This window comes from Aquarana catesbeiana, linkage group LG03 (assembly GCF_042186555.1).
Source record: "Aquarana catesbeiana isolate 2022-GZ linkage group LG03, ASM4218655v1, whole genome shotgun sequence".
NCBI classification, from domain to species: Eukaryota; Metazoa; Chordata; class Amphibia; order Anura; family Ranidae; genus Aquarana; species Aquarana catesbeiana.
The window spans coordinates 641,750,028-641,769,208 of NC_133326.1; the positions used below are offsets into that span (position 1 = coordinate 641,750,028).

At 41.9% G+C, this 19,181-nt stretch overlaps 1 protein-coding gene across 1 annotated transcript in view; it reads left to right on the forward strand.

Moving 5' to 3' along the window:
* Positions 1 to 19,181, forward strand: part of ICAM4 (intercellular adhesion molecule 4 (Landsteiner-Wiener blood group)) — a 91,186-nt gene that overhangs the window by 57,090 nt on the left and 14,915 nt on the right. The window contains exon 5 of the mRNA XM_073622554.1: positions 1,907 to 2,179. Within this exon, the coding sequence (XP_073478655.1) occupies positions 1,907 to 2,179 (273 nt within the window). The remainder of the gene's footprint in view (positions 1 to 1,906; positions 2,180 to 19,181) is intronic.

Consider the following 19,181-nt stretch of genomic DNA (forward strand, 5'->3'; position numbering starts at 1 on the left):
ATTTTCTGTTTTTTTTGGGCTACTGTGGAATATTTATATGAATATGATGTATTTTTATTTTTGGTAAGCAGGCGGAGCCCTTGACCCTTTTTACACATGTTTTCCTGGGTCCCCTTACCTCTTATCTGGGTTCTCTGTAAAAAGCCTGTTACTTACGAATACCAACAATGCAATAAATATGTCAGAGCAGGACAGCTGCTTGACACCTCCATCAGCCGTTTTAATCTGGCAAAGACAGCCTGAAAGCAGGGAGCTTCTGCTGTGCCACTTCTGTATACAGTGGAACCTCAGATTGTGAGTAACGCGGTTTACGAGCATTTTGCAATACGAGCTATTTTAAAACTTTTTAATCCTGACTTGGTTTCCGAGTGTTGTCTCGCAAGACAAGCAGGATTCAAGCCTCTGGGGTGTGCAGTACCGCATGTGGCCAGAGGTGCGGGGGCGCCGGTGATGTTCAGAGATGCTCGGAGACACTTGGAGTCACAACATTCCCGAGCATCTCCGGTGCCCCCCGCACCTCTAGCCACATGCAGTGCTGCATACACCAGCAGTGACTGTGGAATGCATTATCTGAGTTTCCATTGATTCTAATGGGGAAACTCGCTCTGATATAAGAGTGCTTTGGATTACAAGCATTCTTCTGGAACTAATTATGCTTGTAATCCAAGGTATTACTGTACTTAAAATTTAAGTGGAGCCCAGACGTAGCCACTCTTATGTTCGTGCTTCAGCCTAGCATGTGCTGTATTATTATGGCACTAGGGACAAGTCCATTATGTGATGTCTACAGAGCGTGCTCTACAGCCTCGGACAGGGCGCGCATGCACTGTTTTTTCATTGGAAATGAGGGAATATGTACTTCTGATGTGCGTGGGCCTGGGAGAGATGTGCTTTCACTAAGGATGAGGGACCATGTACTGGTCATGTGACTATTATATGACGTCTGCAGTGCTCTCCGCTTTTCCCAACCAGAAGTTTGCCCAATAGAAGTGAGTAGCTGATATGACAACAAAGTGTAAGGGCCTGTTCACACTGTGTCATTGGGTAATGCAAAGCAATGGACATTAAGTGCATTGGTGCAATGTGGTGCCATTCACTCATGCTGAATGGCACCCCAATGTACCTTAGGATAGATGTGAATTGCACTGTAATGCCGCGTACCCATGAGCGGATTTTCCGTCGGAAAACACTCAGATGGTTTTTCTGACGGAATTCCGCTCAAGCTTGCCTTGCATACACAGGGTCACACAAGTTCTCAGAACTTTCGACCGTCAAGAACGCGGTGACGTACAACACTACGAGGAGCCGAGAAAATGAAGTTCAATGCTTCCGAGCATGCGTAGGAATTTTGCGTGTCGGAATTTGGACGATTGCATTTTCGTATAGGAACTTTTTCCAACCGAAAAATTGAGAACCTGCTCTCAATCTTTTGCTGGAGGGTATTCTGTCAGCAAAAGTCCGATGAAGCATACACACAGTCGCATTTTCCGACCAAAAGCTCTCATCGGTCTTTTGCTGGCCGAATTTCCGATCGTGTGTACGCAGCATTATACACAGTAGCATTGTGGTGCTCTGCACAACACATCTGCATGAATGGGCTCTTAAAGGAACTCACTGCAATAGCTCAATATTAATAACCATACTTTCCCTTTAAGTAGAAACACATTCATAATATCTATACCAAGCTGATCTGTTTTATATGTAGAACTTTTTTATTCCCTTTCGTTTTTTTTTTAACCAAAAAAATGTGACCATGGTTTAGCCTAAATGTGTGCAATCTGGGTGGAATTAGCAAAGATAAAAAAAAATGAGACTTGAAATGTTAATATCTCAAAATTGATATTTTAGCTCCGATGTACCCAGTACTGCCCTCACCCACCCCTTCATTGATTTTTTTTTTTTGCAGAACCTCCTATGGTGAACTTCACAGTGTCCAGTAAGGTTGCAAACCTGGGTGACACGGTGACCGCTGACTGTAAATTAATTCAGGGTAATGCAGAGTACTTTGATCTCTCCATAAGTGTGGATGGAGGAGAAGTGAAGAGGAAGGAATCCCCGGACTTGGCTGAAAATATCATCATAACAAGAAGAAAACCAAATCTCACTCTTACCTGTAAAATAATAATTCGGGACAATAATGAAGAGATACTTACAAAAGAAGAGACCCTCACTGTGCACTGTAAGTGTCTTGTGACTTAAACAGGTTTTGCAATGCAGAAAACACTACCAATATTCATCAATGTTTCTAAAGATTAATGCCTGAAAAAGTAAAGTCCTGAAAGGACACCTGCTCTTTAGGATTTTATGTCGTTTTAATAATGGTATTACCGCTATTTATAATTATTATTGCAATTATTATTTGCTATTATTTGCATTTTTCACACCTATTGGAAACCCAAGAAAAAAATATATTTATAGAGACTCCCATTTCTGACCTCCCTCAGATATTCCTAGTTGCCTGGCTGTCTCATACTTTAAAGTGGATCTTTAACCCGAATTACGTTTCCTCGCATCCGCCGCCCCTCCTCCCCTCCGTTGCACAAAGCAGGCTTTTTTTTTTTCTTTTTGTTTGCTTTTTTTTTTATGAAGGCCCCCCCCATGCATGTCATTCACCTAGGAGATTGACTTGCACTTTGCCCACTCTGCCTCCTGGGATATGTAAGTCACATATCCCAGGAGGCTTAGATTTTTGTTGAGAAGAGAGGAGGGGGTGGGGCCTAGCGGCATGTCATCAGAGAGCAGCTGGCTGAACTTGGAAGAGCCAGCAGCTTCCTGTTGACTTCACCAAAGAAGATGGCAGCGTGGGACTGATTGGGGGCAGAAGAGAAGTGGATCTGAGCAGGATAACACTGGATCCACTGGACAGGTGAGTACCTTAACTGTGCAGGACTGGCAACAAGGTAAGCTTGGGTGAAGAAAATGGGGAGGCGGGGGAATGAAGATCTGCTTTGAGGAAGAATTACAGGTATGGCGTTTTTTACAAGCGGCTAATCTCCTGTATTCAAAATGCAACACTTGGCACTGGACCTGGAAGCTAATGGAGATCACTTGAGTAGCGGTCTCTACTACAGTGATTTCAAGTTTCTAAAGGGATCCCGCAGGTATGCTATATATATATTTAAAATTAAACTAAAAGTTGCGCTAATCTCAAAAGTGAAAAAAAAAACTTAAAGGGGTTGTAAACCCTCAAGGTTTTTCAAGGTGAAAAACCTCCTGTTATGCAGCATCCCTCCAGAGCCCCCCTTTTACTTACCTGAACCCGGTCTTTCCAGCAGCAGGGATGAGCACACCAGCTTCAGCCCGTGTCTTGGGTCCTGATTGGATAGATCGATGGTTGCGCAACCATCGGCTCCCGTTGCTGTCAATCAAATCCAATGACACGGAAGCGGGGGGGGCAGGGCTGAGTCCTGCTGTCTGTGCCAATAGACGCAGCAGCAGGACACGGGAGCGTATCCGCACGAGTGCCCCGAGGGAGAGCGGCTTTCCAACAGGGCACTCGAGAAGAGGAGGAGCCAGGAGTGCCGCTGAGAGACCCCAGAAGTGGAGGATCGGGGCCACTCTATGCAAAACCAACTGCACAGAGGAGACAAGTATAACATGTTTGTTTAAAAAAAAAAAAAGAGACTTTACATATCTTCTAAAATCCTTAATGTGACATTAAACACTCTGTGCATAAATAATGTCCTTGTATTTTTCAAGTGATGAGAAAAAAGAATACAAAAATTGTGCAAGAAATTAATAATCGTGGTAAATACTGTATGTAGAATTCCAAAACAAAACTGATTAGACAGGGATTCCACCACCAAAAAATCTTGCAGAGCCTTCTGTGGCTCCCCACACCCTGTGATCAGGGACACTTACCAGATGGTAGGGATCACCTATTGCTAGAATGATCAGACAGGCAGGCAGAACAACCTCTGCAGGGTAAAGTAAACCAGGAAGCCTCAGGGACGCTCTGGTGGTAGGATGAGTCCTCCGGTGTGGTCAAACTCACAGTGGGATATCCAAACCAACTGGAACCAGAAGGTAGACCATACAAATACAGAACTCCAATAGTGTAATACTGTATACCTATATAAAGTTTATTAAATGAAGCCAAATGGCTACTTACAATGGATAAAAAGCAGTAAAGCATGGATAAAATTGTTTGCCAGCAAAAACAAATTCTTTCACCCGCACTTCCGGGGTCACATGGGGCGCGATGGCGGAGAATTTGTGTTTGCCGGCAAATGATTTTATCTATGTTTTACTGCTTTTTATCCACTGTAAGTAGCCATTTGGCTTTATTCAATGAACGTTATATACAGTATCTCACAAAAGTGAGCACACCCCTTACAATTTTGTAAATATTTTATTATATCTTTTCATGTGACAACACTGAAGAAATGACACTTTGCTACAATGTAAAGTAGTGAGTGTACATCTTGTATAACAGTGTAAATTTGCTGTCCCCTCAAAATAACTCAACACACAGCCATTAATGTCTGAACTGCTGACAACAAAAGTGAGTACACCCCTAAGTGAAAATGTCCAAATTAGTATTTCTAAAGGTGCTATTGACTTTTGTGAGATACCGTATACAGTATTACACTATTGGAGTTCTCTATTTGTATGGTATACCTTCTGGTTCCGGTTGGTTTGGATATCCCACTGTGAGTTTGACCACACCGGAGGACCCATCCTACCACCAGAGCATCCCTGAGGCTTCCTGGTTTACTTTACCCTGCAGAGGTTGTTCTGCCTGCCTGTCTGATCATTCTAGCAATAGGTGGTCCCTACCATCTGGTAAACGTCCCTGATCACAGGGTGTGGGGAGCCACAGAAGGCTCTGCAAGATTTTTTGGTGGTGGAATCCCTGTCTAATCAGTTTTGTTTTGGATTTCTACATATTTATCACGAGGGTTAATTTCTTGCACAATTTTTGAACGTTGTTCTTTTTTTTTCATCACTTGAAAAATACAAGGACATTATTTATGCGCAGAGTGTATCATGTCACATTAAGGATTTTAAGTTTCTTTCTTTTTTTCATTTTTGAGATTAGTGTGTCTTTTTGTTTTTAATGTAAGTTTTGCTATGTTTATATTATATCACATGGTTAGTCGCTGCAGTCCCCTCGTTATATGTACATATTCACTAAGCTACTTTAGCGCGGTATACTACATATATATATATATATGTGAGAAATTGACCTGTAGAAAATTCATTCTACTTACTTGTTGCAAATCAGTTTCCGGTAACCTTCTGAAACCATTTAATCAGAATGACAGCCAGCAAACAAGCATTTTCAGAAGACATCGGCAATGGCAGCCTTCATATTTCTATCACAGCAGGTTTCCTTAAATAGTTTTATTACTATCTTGTCCCTATTTGACTGTTTACAAGGTTGGACCTTTAAAGAGAATTATTTCTTTTTGACGCTTCCTTGGAGGGACCAGCTGATCAATAAAGGGGACAAAGGAAGTGAGGTCTGAGAATACAGACCTGCAGAGCAGGATATCATGTTATATACATAGAGCTAAATGGATCAAAGGGGAGAAACAGAGCCCCCCTCCATCTTGTATGGGCCGGATCAGATTTTTAGAAGCAGCTATAAGTGCAGAGCTAGTATTGGATGTTCTTATTACCTAGCCCAGCATGAACTAAGTATAGGAGCACCATGTAGTAAATGTTTGTTTGTAAAAAAGACGTTTTAGACATAATACTTCCCCCCAGGCACAGGAAGGGCTCCGCTCTGCTCCCTCCCTCCTGTCAATCATCTGGGACCCATTACAGGTCCCAGGTGATTGAGCGGCCAATCACGGCGCGCGGCGCCGCTCGCGCATGCACAGTGGGTGCCAGGCTGTGAAGCCACAGCCCGGCGCCCACAGTTGAAATGCCGGCGCCGACGAGCGGAGGGGGGGGGGGACGAGCGGGGCTTTGATCCCCCGCATCGCTGGACCCAGGGACAGGTAAGTGTCCAATTAAAAGTCAGCAGCTGCAGTATTTGTAGCTGCTGACTTTTAATTTTTTTTTTTTTTTGACGGCTCCCCCTGGGTGGAACTCCTCTTTAAGTTACTGTGGTCATACCTGAAGTTGCATTATAAGTATAATGATTTAATGACAGATTTCAAATTGGCAGTCGTTTGACTGTTTTACTTTTTTCTTTTTTTCTTTTTTTTAAGGCCGATTGCTGCCATAGCCTCCAAGACACCCAGGACTAGCAATGGCTGCCAAGTCTGCACTAGGGATGAGCTCAGGCATGTTCTCATCCTAGTCCAAACCTAACTAAGCTATGCCACTAAGAAGCTGTCAATGTACTTAGCCAAACATAGGTGGGCAGTCTTTTCCCACCCTGCAGCCGCATGTATACACACTCCTTTTGATTATTTATGATTATGATTGGCCAAGTACATTTACAGCTTTCTGGCGGGATAGCTCAGGCTGGTGATACGGGTGACATGAGTATGAACCAGTGGCGAATCATCCATGGGTGAGGCTGTTCAATGTGCATAGACCCCGAGTCGAGGATGGCCCACTTTGACCCACACTGCACCCATGGATAATCCTTCAATGGTTGACAGTCGGGATGATCGGTGTGGCGGTGGGGGCAGTTACAAGCACCGATCTCCCTGTATAGCTTTCAATGAAGCAGCTGTCAGCCGCTTCTCCTCCTCTCCTTCCAGTGGCTTTCAGCAGCTTCACTGAAAGCTATACAGGGAGATCAGTGCTTGTAACTGCCCCCACCGCCACACCGATCATGCTCCTCAGCCCCCCCTGTGTCCTCATCCGGCCCCCCCTGTGTCCTCCTTTGGCCCTCCTGTGTCCTCATCCGGCCCCCCCGTGTCCTCCTCTCCTGCTGCTGCGGGGGATCTGTCAGGATGTCATTTACTGGCCCCTTCCTTTTCTGAATGAGCAGTCACTGATCACTGGCTTTGTCTATTCATAACTGAGCATCGTAAACTGTGTTTACTCTGCATCAGTTTATGAATGGAGATGAGCCTCTGTCTCCTGTTCATTCATCTTCAGTGCAGCTGAGGCTATGGGAAAGGGACTCGGAAATCTGTGTCCTCAGTTCATTTCTTTGTCTCAAAGGGGAGATGTCATCTCACCATAGCCCCCTAAACTGGGCTGATAACAGAATTGCAATAAATATTACAAAATTGAATTGTAAAAAAAAATAATAAAAAAATTAAATTTCAAGAAAAATGATATAAGTAAAAAAAAAAAGACCCTAACCCCCCCCCCCCAAAAAAAAGTGTGTGTGGGAAAAAAATATAAACTAATAAACTACTGATGCTGTACACTGCCCTACCAACAAAACCCACTGCCCCAACCCCCTTCCCCCCGAAGAAGCATTGTTAAAAAAAAGAAAAAAAATGTAATTGTAAAAAAAATGTTTTTTAAATGAATTTGTAAAAAAATAAATAAATAAATAAAAATAAACTACTGCACCATCCACTGCCCTACTGACTGCACATACTACCCACCTCCATACACTCCACACTCCTCTTCTGTGCATACTACCCTGTGATTATTAAATAAACCTAAAGAAGGTGCAGCCTTTGCATTTGATGATTGCATTCATAGTACAGCTGGCGAGCCAAGCTAGCACCTCTAGGAAGGAGTGAGACTACTGACAGCTAGGGCCAAAAACAACTAATTGATTAATCGATTATGAAATTCATTGATTACTATTTTCAAAATCGATTAATCGGCCAGCTGATTAGTTGGCCTGCATGCAGAATGCATTATTTGTTTACATATCAGGTGTTACAGTGCAGCACACATACAGCTCAGTATACTGTCCATACATTTAAAGTAAACTTTTACCAATATTGTGTATTATATTTAAAATAATTATATCCATGAAAAAAATAAAGTCTGAGCTTTTAGTACTACTTTAATATAAAAGATTTATATCTCCCTTCCACCTTTCATATAGCTTTATGTCTGAATCCTATTTATAATGCCCATATATCCTACTTCTGGGTGTATTTATTGTTATTATTATTATATATATATGATATAAGTAATGTATATTATTGCTTTCACTTTTCCACAGTAAAAAAAATGAAACGCTTTATAGTAGCGATTATCTGCTCTTTTTGTACTATAAGGCTCCATTCACACTAGCGCGTTTTTTGATGCATTTTGCATTTTGCAGAAATGCATGGGAATTTTTTTACATGGGTTCCTATGGAACATGTTCACATCAATGCCTTTTTGTACCTCTCCGTTTTTGGAAAGGGTCAGGGACTTTTTTCATGCAGAATGCAGCGTTTTGAATGTAATAGAATTCAATGGACCAGCATCAAAAACGCAAGTGCAGCGTTTTTGCTGCGTTTTTACAGCGTTTTTGGCGGGGTTTTTTTGGTTGTTTTTTTTTAGACTGTATACAGTTTAAAAAAACTGTAAAAAAATTAATTAATAAAAAACGCAAAATGCGGCAAAAACGCCGCAAAAAGGCTGAAAAAACGCTACAAAAACCCTGCTCAAAAACGTGGCAAGCATCACAAAATAACTCCAAAAACACTCAAAAGCAACATGCATAGATGTGAATCGAGCCTAAGGCTGGATTCACACCAATGCAGTTTTCCAGCATACGGAAAAATCCCCACATTCATGTGCAAATGAATTTTAACATGTAAATTTCACAAAAACAAATGTCACAAAAAATGACCACACAAAAAAATATTATAATAAATAGTGTCCAAAGTCCATGTGCAGAGTGCAATGTGCAATGATTTCAGAAGTTACTGTGCAGCCTTCCTTTAAGTTTACAACATTTATTATCCGTGATTCATCGTGACACAACCACCACTTCCGTGACAAACCACCACCATATGGATTGGCCACTCACCAGATGTTAATGAACAATGCGCCTTCGGTTCATTAATAGGGATAACCACTCCACCTGGTTCGAATATGTGCTGTCCCCAATGCGCTACATATGAGCCTTAGTTTTCCTCATGGAAAATATATAAATAGCGATCATTGCGCAAAGTTTAAAAAGCTGTTTATTTGAGCCAAATAAAAGAAGTAAATACAAACTCACATTTAAAAGTGCCCTCGAGCCAGCACTAAGCTATTCCAGCAGTTAAGGATGGGTGTAGAGATGGCGTGGTTACCGGTGTGCGATATGAGCTTCGTCCACACTCGGCTTGCGCTTCACCCCTCGTTCTCGCCCGACACGGACGTAATGTAATCACGTGACAGAAAATCTCCCAGCAGCCTCTACGCATTTCGCATCATAGTATGCGTCATCAGGAAGGCGCATTGTTTATTAACATCTGGTGAGTGGCCAATATGGTGGTGGTTTGTCACGGAAGTGGTGATTATGTCACGATGAATCACGGATAATAAATGTTGTAAACTTAAAGGAAGGCTGCACAGTAACTTCTGAAATCATTGCACATTGCACTCTGCACATGGACTTTGGACACTATTTATTATAATATTTTTTTGTGTGGTCATTTTTTGTGACATTTGTTTTTGCGAAATTTACATGCTGAAATTCATTTGCACATGAATGTGGGGATTTTTCCGTATGCTGGAATATTTTGAATTTTGTGTTACGCTGTTCTATATACTGATGCTTATGGAAATATTATTTCATTAGGGTATAGGTTATGCGTTTAGGATGTTTGTGCGTACACAATGCTAAACGGAGTGGTGTATTGTAAATAGAGTAGCGCACTCAACACACATATTAATAATTTCTTTCATCAATGGTATATTTTTTTTGAATGCAGCAACTCAAATTTTAAGGGAAATATTATTGTTTGAAAATGGTAATGTGTGTTTGCGCTGTGGGGGGAGGGGAAGGGCAAAGAGAGGTGTAAATCAAAAGTGAGATAATATAACTGCTAAATAGCACATAAATAAATATATATGCGGTAAATATCCGGTAAATAATAATAAGTGCAATAAAAAAGGTATAAATAAACCAGACCAAGGTAAGTGAATATAAGCATAAAAAATGGTGAAAGTCCACAGACTAGTGAGACAATATATATAGTGTATAAGTCACAATAAAGTAAAGTCCAGAACAAACAATGTATAAGAGAGAGGAGGACGCTTCCACCACCAAAGGGATGTGTGTAACAGATGCAATCTTCAGTGATATCACCTCCGTGTCTGCAAGCAGCTCACCTCACAGCTGTAAGGTGTACAGCATGATCGCAGATCACAGGTGAGGATGATGGATTCGAAAGATCAATATAGCGATGTCCCATATGTTGTTTGAAGGCTCATATAAGCGAATGGAAGGATCTTTGAGGAAAAAGAGCGTAGGCGTCAATCCAAACGAACGCCGAGATGTGTGTCCCCAGTGTGGCAACCTCGGTCTGCTCCTGTACTCAACGCTAGTTCAGATGGACTCAGTAGGTGTTGATATGAGATAAGAAGAAATGTACATATAGCGTAATCCAGTATAACAACACACCAGTTTATTAAAAGTAACAAAAGATAAACTCACATTAAAAAGTTTGTAGCGAATAAAATCATCCACAAGTGCCAAGCTCGTCTCCTGCCGTCAGGCTGTGTGTGTACCCAAAGCTCCAATCCCGACGTGTATCGTCACGTCACGTGACTTCATCAGGGGATATCACTGAAGATTGCATCTGTTACACACATGCCTTTGGTGGTGGAAGCGTCCTCCTCTCTCTTATACATTGTTTGTTCTGGACTTTACTTTATTGTGACTTATACACTATATATATTGTCTCACTAGTCTGTAGACTTTCACCATTTTTTATGCTTATATTCACTTACCTTGGTCTGGTTTATTTATACCTTTTTTACTGCACTAAGATATCACATAGAAACCAATCAGCTTCCAGGTTTTATCGTCAAAGCTTAACTGAATAAGCTGAAGTTTTAAGTTGATTGACAGCCATGCACAGCTGCACCAGATTTTGCACGCTCCAGTTTTAGTAAATCAAGTGTCACTTTTGTCTGCTGCCTAGTGTAATTTCAGCTCTCCGCCCCCTTTTTTCTGAACTCTCAGACAAGCTTTATATTTCAGCACTTTGAATGGATATAGAGAAGAGAAGACTGCAGATAAACAGATACAACTTATTATGTAGGAGGATTTGTTTCAGCTATGTGTATCCTGAGGATAGTTCCTCCACTGGGTATATGTAAGGGTTTACAACCACTTTAAAATAATTTATGGTTCAATTAGATTTTTATTAATTTTTTCAACAAATATATAAGACAAAGAAAACAAAGAAAAAGTATAAACAATGCCAGTAGTCTGACATCAGGTCTCCTGGTATACCAAAATATAAAAATACAAAAGTCAGAATAGTGCAATCGAGTGATCGAGCAATGATCACTTAAAATAAAACTTTATATTAAACCCGTACATGTGTGACAGTTGACTCGTAGGAGTTAAATACCCTGGTACAGGGTGCCCCATTGGAAACCTTCTGCACCCTCGGGCACAGGGAGAATGGATAGAAAAACTGAAATGAGTAACTGTCAAATATATTATCTATAACAAGGTACAATACATTTTAACGTGTAAAGGGTAAAGGACAAAAATAACCCCCCACGGAGGGGGGGCAAACTTGTAGGGTAGATTGCATCGAAGGGAGATCGTAGGAGACATGGAAAGAGAGGTTAAGAATAAGAGGAAAGCAGTGAGAAAGAAAAGAGTAGAATAGTTCGTAGAAGAACAGGGGGGGGGGGGGGTGATGACAGCGAACCTCGGTCCATAAATGTAACCATGACTCCTGGCCGTGGTTTTACGTAAAGGCCATTTGTAACGCTTAGGAGGAATTCGTCCCCATAAGTCTCTGTTTGAGTTTGTCTGAAGTGGAGTAATGCCTCCAGACACTCCAGACATATGAAAATTTAGCTTGTTTATCCAGAACATTGGCCTGCATTTCTTCCATTAGCATAATGTTGTTTACTTCACTGACCCATTCTATTAGAGACGGGGGCGTAGCTGTTTTCCAGTGCCTGGGTATGAGTTGCCTCCCTGTGCTGATGAAAAACTTCAATAAACTATTTTTTTGTGACTTAATGGTCCTGGGTAAAATGGAGAGGAGGGCAATGGTAGGAGAAGGCATTAGAGGCTTGTCATAGATATCTGTATAGATCTGGAAGATCTGTGTCCAAAATGGTAGAAGCACATCACATTCCCACCAGATATGGATATAAGTACCTTTCATTGAGTTGCATCTCCAGCACATATCTGAACTAGAAGGGAACATGACCCTCAGGGTTGTGGGGACCCGATACCACCTTGATAGGATTTTATAATTTTTCTCCTGCATATAGCTCGAAATTGAGGTCTTATTCGTGAAAAGAAAGGCTTTACTCCATTCTGCCTCAGTTATTTCTATACCAACCTCCGCTGACCATTTCGTAGTGTAATTAGGAAGGGCTCCGTGGGTGTGCTCTAAAATTAGTTTGTATATAAGTGATAAAGTGTGTCGTGGTGTCTCCGGTAGAGTGCAGAGTTGTTCAAACCCAGTCAGGGGCCTATGAATTTGTTTAGAATCATGGATCTTTTTGCAGTAAGCGTTCAGGTGTCTACGAGTGAGCCAAGTCACTCTGGAAGTTGCATCTGTTGGGGTAGATGTGAAGATACCTAGGGTGATGTCGACAAAATGCCGTGCCGTGGGCCATAAGTCTCTATTGTAATTGTCTATAAGGTGGGTGGAATGACCTTCCGGAAATTTTGGGTTGTCAAACAAAGGGGTAAGGGGGCTGGGTTCAGATGATAGTGAAAAGTTATCTCTCCTACGGTACCAAATCGCCAGGGCGTCCCTAGTAAGGGGGGACAATGTTGTAAGTGATTTAAACGAATGATCGTATCCCCAGAGAAGCGCTCGTAGGTCATATGTAGATAGGTCTTGCTCCACAAACGTGGTAGCTTTGGTCATGGGGCGGGGGAACCACTCGAGGATACGGGAGATAACTGCGGACGTATGGTATAACTCAAAGTCAGGTAGGCCTAACCCGCCTTTTGTAGTGGGAGAGCATAATAGTTTATGTCTCAGCCTCGGGTGGCTACCCCTCCATACGAATCGAATGGCCATTGACCGAAGGGAACGGAAGCAGGCCGAAGGGAGGGCTATGGGGAGGGCCTGGAATAAGTATAGGGGAGAACATCCATTTTTAGTGCGTTAATACGTCCTACCCAGGACACAGCTAAGTCCATTCGTTCTTCCATTAGGTGTCTAAGTTTTTGGAGTACAGGGCTAAAGTTCAGGGAATAAATATCCGAGGTGTGTTTCGGTATAGCCGTGCCTAAATAAGAAATAGAGTTCGGTCTCCATTGAAATGAAAAATTAGATTGGAGGGCAGAGAGTGTGGATTGTGATAGAGACAGGTTTTTTTTTTTTTTTTAAATTGTTTATTTATTAAGTATATTCAAGTATACATAAACAGAGTATTCTTTCTCTTAGAAAAGACATTGATAGCAGCATATTTTCAATGAGGTAAAACATTTTTTGGTAGCTTATTATATATCAAGAAGAAATAACACTAGATGTCAAATGATTTTCAGACAATACATACACATCATGGTAGAAATAAGAGGATCAGTTAGTGAAATAAAGCAATGGCATGGTTTGTGGCCCTGCTGCAGTCAATCAATATAGGAAACTGTCTTTATATCTCATTGACTCTGGACTACCTGGGGGTTCTCTATGTTGTATTCAGAGGAATCCCAGTGTTCCCATATAGCCTCAAATTTGGGAAGGGAGTCGTCAATTATGGCTGTGATACGTTCCATCCTGCGAATGTCTGTAATTACTGACAAAAATTGTGCAAAAGTAGGGGGGGTGTTAACTAACCAACATTGGGGTATAGCCCGTTTGGCCGCTAATAAGATGAAAGCCATCAGTTTCCTAAGTGTTTTTGGCATCTTAGGGAGGGGCAAGCCCAGCAAGAGATGTATAGGTTGATAGGGTATAGGGAATTTTAGAATTTTCCCCAACAGGGCATGGATCTGTGACCAATATGGCATTATCAAGGGACATTCCCAAATATATGGAAGTGAGTGCCCAGAGATGAGCCACATCTCCAGCATTGACCGGATGTAGTCAGTTTCTGTCTTAAAAGAAACTCCGGGGTTCTATACCAGAACATCAGTATTTTATAGGATGTTTCTTTCTGAGTCACACACCTGGATGTCTTAGATGCATTTTCCCAGATATTCTTCCATTCACTTATTTGAATAGGTCTGTTTAAAATATGGGACCATTTGCGCATATATGTGTGAGTCTGTTCTGTGATAGGAGAGGCAGCATGCAGAATTTTGTAAATGGTGGATATTAGATGAGAGTCATGAGGGCCTCTGGAGCACACCTCTTCAAATTCAGTAGGGATAGTTAGGGTCAGTTGTGGTATTTTGGTGGAGAGAAAATGTTGGATTTGTAGAAAGGAGTAAAAGAGGTTTTTTGGGATTTTATATTTAGATTGTAGGTCAGTAAAAGTGAGGAGTTTGCGGGTAACTGGGTTAACCAGGTGGCGTAGTTGGAAAATACCGGCTTTCGTCCAGGGCAACATGGCATCATAAGAGAGACTATCAGGGATTTCCGGATTAAAGGTAATATTTGTTAAAGGAGAGCATGGGGATGAAAGTTTATATTTATCGGAGCAGCTTTTCCATATTGAGAGGGTAAATAGCATCGGATTTAGGCTGATTTTACGTAACTGAGAGATGAATTTATCCGAAGATGGCCATAACATATAGCATGGATGTGCGGGAACCGTGATGCCCATTTCTATCTCAGACCATCTGTTAGGGGCGTATCTGGATGTCCAAGAAGTTATTGTTCTTAGATGGGAGGCATAATAATATTTGATTATGTCGGGTGCCCCCAAACCTCCACCGGCTCGGGATGCAAAGAGTACCGAGCTAGCTATCCTATGAGATTTATGATTCCAAATAAAATTTAGGAAATTTCGTTGGATTAACTTTAATTGGGACATTGGAACCTTGACTGGGAGTGTCTCAAAGAGATAAAGGAGTTTAGGGAGCACCGACATTTTGAGGACATTTATCCTTCCAAGAAGGGATAAGGGGAGGTTCGTCCATGACTTTAATAATTTGTTGATTTCTATGAACATAGGAGGAAAATTGGCCTGAAAAAGAGTGGAGTAGGAGGAGGTCAGATAAACCCCAAGATATTTCAAGGAGTGGGTGCACCAACGATATTTGAAATTTTCCTGTAAAGTTGAGAGCATATCTGTGGAAAGGTTAATAGGGAGGGCTTCAGTTTTGGTCGGGTTTATTTTAAAACCTGAAATGCTGCCAAATTGATGTAGAATTGCATGAAGAGAGGGGAGTGATGTATGGGGATGGGTCAATGTTAATAGAATGTCGTCAGCAAATAGGGACAGTTTGTATTCCTGATGTCTCAGCGCCACTCCCCCTATGTCAGGGTGGGAACGAATAGCTTCGGCCAGAGGTTCCAGGCTTAAAATAAAAAGTAAGGGGGATAGAGGGCATCCCTGACGAGTACCATTACTTAGGGAGAATAGCGGAGAGACATGGGAAGACAACTGTACCTGGGATGTGGGCGTGGAGTAAAGCGCTCTTAAAGCGTGTATAAAGGGACCTGAAATTCCATATCTAGTCAAAATGGCGAACATAAAAGACCAGTTTAGGCGATCAAACGCCTTCTGAGCATCTAAACTAAGGACTATCGCAGGTTTCTTAGTTTTAGACAGTAGATCAATAAGATCGATAGTTCTTCTAGTGTTGTCTCCTGCGTGTCTAGTGGGAACAAAACCGACCTGGTCCCTATGTATAAGTGAGGGAAGAAGTAGGGACAGTCTGTTAGCTAAAATTTTTGTGAAAATCTTATAATCAGAGTTCAGGAGGGCAATGGGGCGATAATTGTCTGGTAGTGATAAGTCCTTATCCGGTTTCGGAATAACTGTAATAAAGGCATGAAGGAATTGGGAGTGCGGAACTTTCCCTGACATCAGAGAGGTAAATAAACTTATCATATGGGGTATTAAAACTGGTAGGAAGCTTTTAAAATATGAATAAGGAAGCCCGTCGGGCCCTGGGGACTTGTGGGTCGGAAGCTGTTTAATAACCGCTGTAATTTCTTCAGCAGAGATGGGAGCATTGAGCCCTGAGCGTTTCTCAGGAGAGAGTGTAGGAAGATTTAGAGTTTTGATAAAGTCATCAAACTTTTCTTGAGTGAATGTAAAATTTTGGTCTGTTGCTAGGCAGTTATAGAGTTTTTGGTAATAATCACCAAAGACTTTGGACATGTGTTGGGGGCAATATGTAGGTTCACCGTTGGGTTGTAATAGTAAATCAGGGATTGAGGCTGCGGGTCTAGGTTTTAATTTGTTGACTAGCATTCTATGGGGTCTATTAGCGAATTCGTAAAACTTTTGTTTGGACCATAGCAAGGATTTAGCAAGTGTATTCAGATCAAGAGATTTAATGCGGTTACGTAACGATACCACTGATCTAAGGCGTTCCACCGTAGGGGAGCTGACAAGGGATTCCTCTGCTTTGGATAAGTCATGTAAGAGCGATGATCTTTGGAGAGCTCGGTCTTTTTTAAGACGAGAGCTTGAGGAGATGCACTCTCCCCTGAAAAAGGCCTTATGAGCCTCCCATAGGGTGGACGCCTCAGAAACCGAACCCTCGTTAAGTTCAAAAAATTCTGTCAGTTTTTTCTGGAGATGAATATGAATATCAGGTATTTTAAGAAGGGTCTCGTTAAGACGCCAGTGGCACGACCTAGATGTAGGTTTGGTTAGGAGGAGATCAAGGGTTATGGGGCATGATCCGACCATGTGATTGTATTTACTTCTGAATGGACTACATATGACAGTAAGGGTGCTGAGACAAAGAAGTGATCTAGTCTTGTATATAGCTTGTGTGGGGGTGAATAGAATGTAAATTGTTTGGCTGTAGGGTGTTTTATCCTCCAAGTATCAAAGAGGTTGTGAGCTCTGATAAGTTTTCTAAAGGATGTAGCCATCTTTTGAACCTGGGGAGGTGGGGTGTGTGTAAAAAGGGCAAGTCTATCTTTAGTCGGAGAAGGACTGCAATTTTTCAAAAAACCTTTCAAGAAAACCAATCTGTCCTGTGTTAGGTGCATACACATTGGCAAGGGTAAATGAAACATTTTCATGATCACAGCTCAGGAGAACAAAACGGCCTTGAGGGTCTAAGTATGTCGACCTGACACGGATATTAGAATTACGTTTCAATAATATGGCTACTCCAGCCCTTCCAGAAGGGTCTGATGCTATATAAGCGGTAGGAAAATGCTTGGAGGCAAATTTAAAAGATCCCTCCGCTTTAAAATGTGTCTCCTGAACCATGATCACTTCTGCTCTGGATGTCTTAAACTCCTTCAACGCCAACCAACGTTTGCGGATGGAACCTAGACCTTTGACATTACATGACAGTATACTTACAGCCATAGCTCAGGTATATGAGTAAAGCAAATATTAAATTTAGAGGATAGGGAAGGAACGTGTACCATGATGTATAAAACATAATAATAGATGTATCATAGGAAATCATATGACAGTATTGTATAATTTTTAAAACATAACTGTATTTTGAACGTGGGTTTGAAAAAAAAAAACCCATATGTATGAGAAAATCAATCGAAACAAGGGGTTGGGAAGTAGAAAACAAAAACAGAAAGAGCAATAAAAAAAAGAGGAGATCCAGGTTAGGACCAAAAAGGGTCTCTAGTGAAAAAAAAAGAAAAAAAAAACATATACCAGTTAGGTATTAGGCCCGAGGCATGTAGAAGCCTCAGGAAATCACGGTCTCGAGTCAAGACCATGTTAACAGGGGGTGTGTCAGCCTACAAAATTAGACTTGTGGGCCTCCGCCCGATCCGAACATTAAAAAAGAAAAAGAAAAAACATGGAACCCCCAACATGGAGGTTATGTGCTGGGTTGTAACAAACAAGTAAGCAAATAAACATGTAAGGCACTTCGGATATGGAGGATCGACTCCATATAAAAAAAATAAAAAAATATATGACCTATGTGTAAAGAGGAATCAAAGGGATATGTCACATGACGTTTTCAAGTAGGTCCTTTAAATGGAGCCGCTCTTTGAGGTGTAACTGGTGTCTTCTTTGACTTCTGGCGTACCGGGGTCCATATTTTCCCAGGCGTGGACATCTGCCGGGAAGGCGGAATTTGTATCTGCAGGTCTTCATCTGGTATAGGAGGGAGACCTAGGTTTTTGATAAAAGTTTCGCATTCTTGTAGGTCTCGCATGGAGTGTTGTGAACCGTCTTTCATGACTGACAATCAGAACGGGAAACCCCAACGATAAGGGACTTGATATTGTTGCAGATGGGAGGTAACTGGGCGTAGAGCGCGGCGTTTAGCCAAAGTGATGGGCGATAGATCATTGAAAATTTGTAGTTTTGCGCCTTTGAATTCGACCCTCGATCTGTTTCGGGTAGCAATGGTCAAGGCCTCCTTGCTCTCATAAAAGTGGAAACGAGCGATTATGTCCCTGGGATTAGCACCCTGAGGAGGTTTAGGAGCCAGTGATCTGTGTGCTATATCCAGGCGCCATTCTATGTCAGGGATATGAGGTACCAACTTGACAAACAGAGCAAGGAGATATGATCGAATTTCTTTATCTGGAATGGATTCTGGGACTCCGCGGAAGCGTAAGTTCTGACGGCATTCTCGATTTTCGAGGTCTTCTTGCTGTGTTTGTAGTAGCGAGACTGCATTTTTCAGGCCTGCGTTTTCCTCTTCTAGGGCATGGACATATTGAACCATGTCGTCGAATTTGGTTTCCAGATGATCCGTACGTTCACCAAGTTGATCTATTTCACCCCTAAGCTCATGGGCTAGCTTATTTACTTCTTTGGTGATATTATGGGTGATGTTGTGAAGCAGAGCCTGTAACTTGGTATCTAAAACGTCCACTGTTACGGGTAGTAATGTTGCGGGGGAGACAGGTGGCTGTGGACATTGTGAAGAGTCTTCTATAAAGAGAGAGGGATCTACTAATGGGAAATTGTCCGTTTGGTTCATAGCTGTCTCCGGGGTATTTGAGGCCGGGGAGTGGGGCCTCCGTAGGTATTTCTCCATTGAGTGGGTTCGCCGAAGTGCGGCCTGTGAGACTTGTTTTGAGTATACGGTGCGTTGGTCTCCAATTTTACCCATGCACTAATTGAGAAGTAACTATGGGGTACCTTGAAAAGTTAGTGCGTCTCCC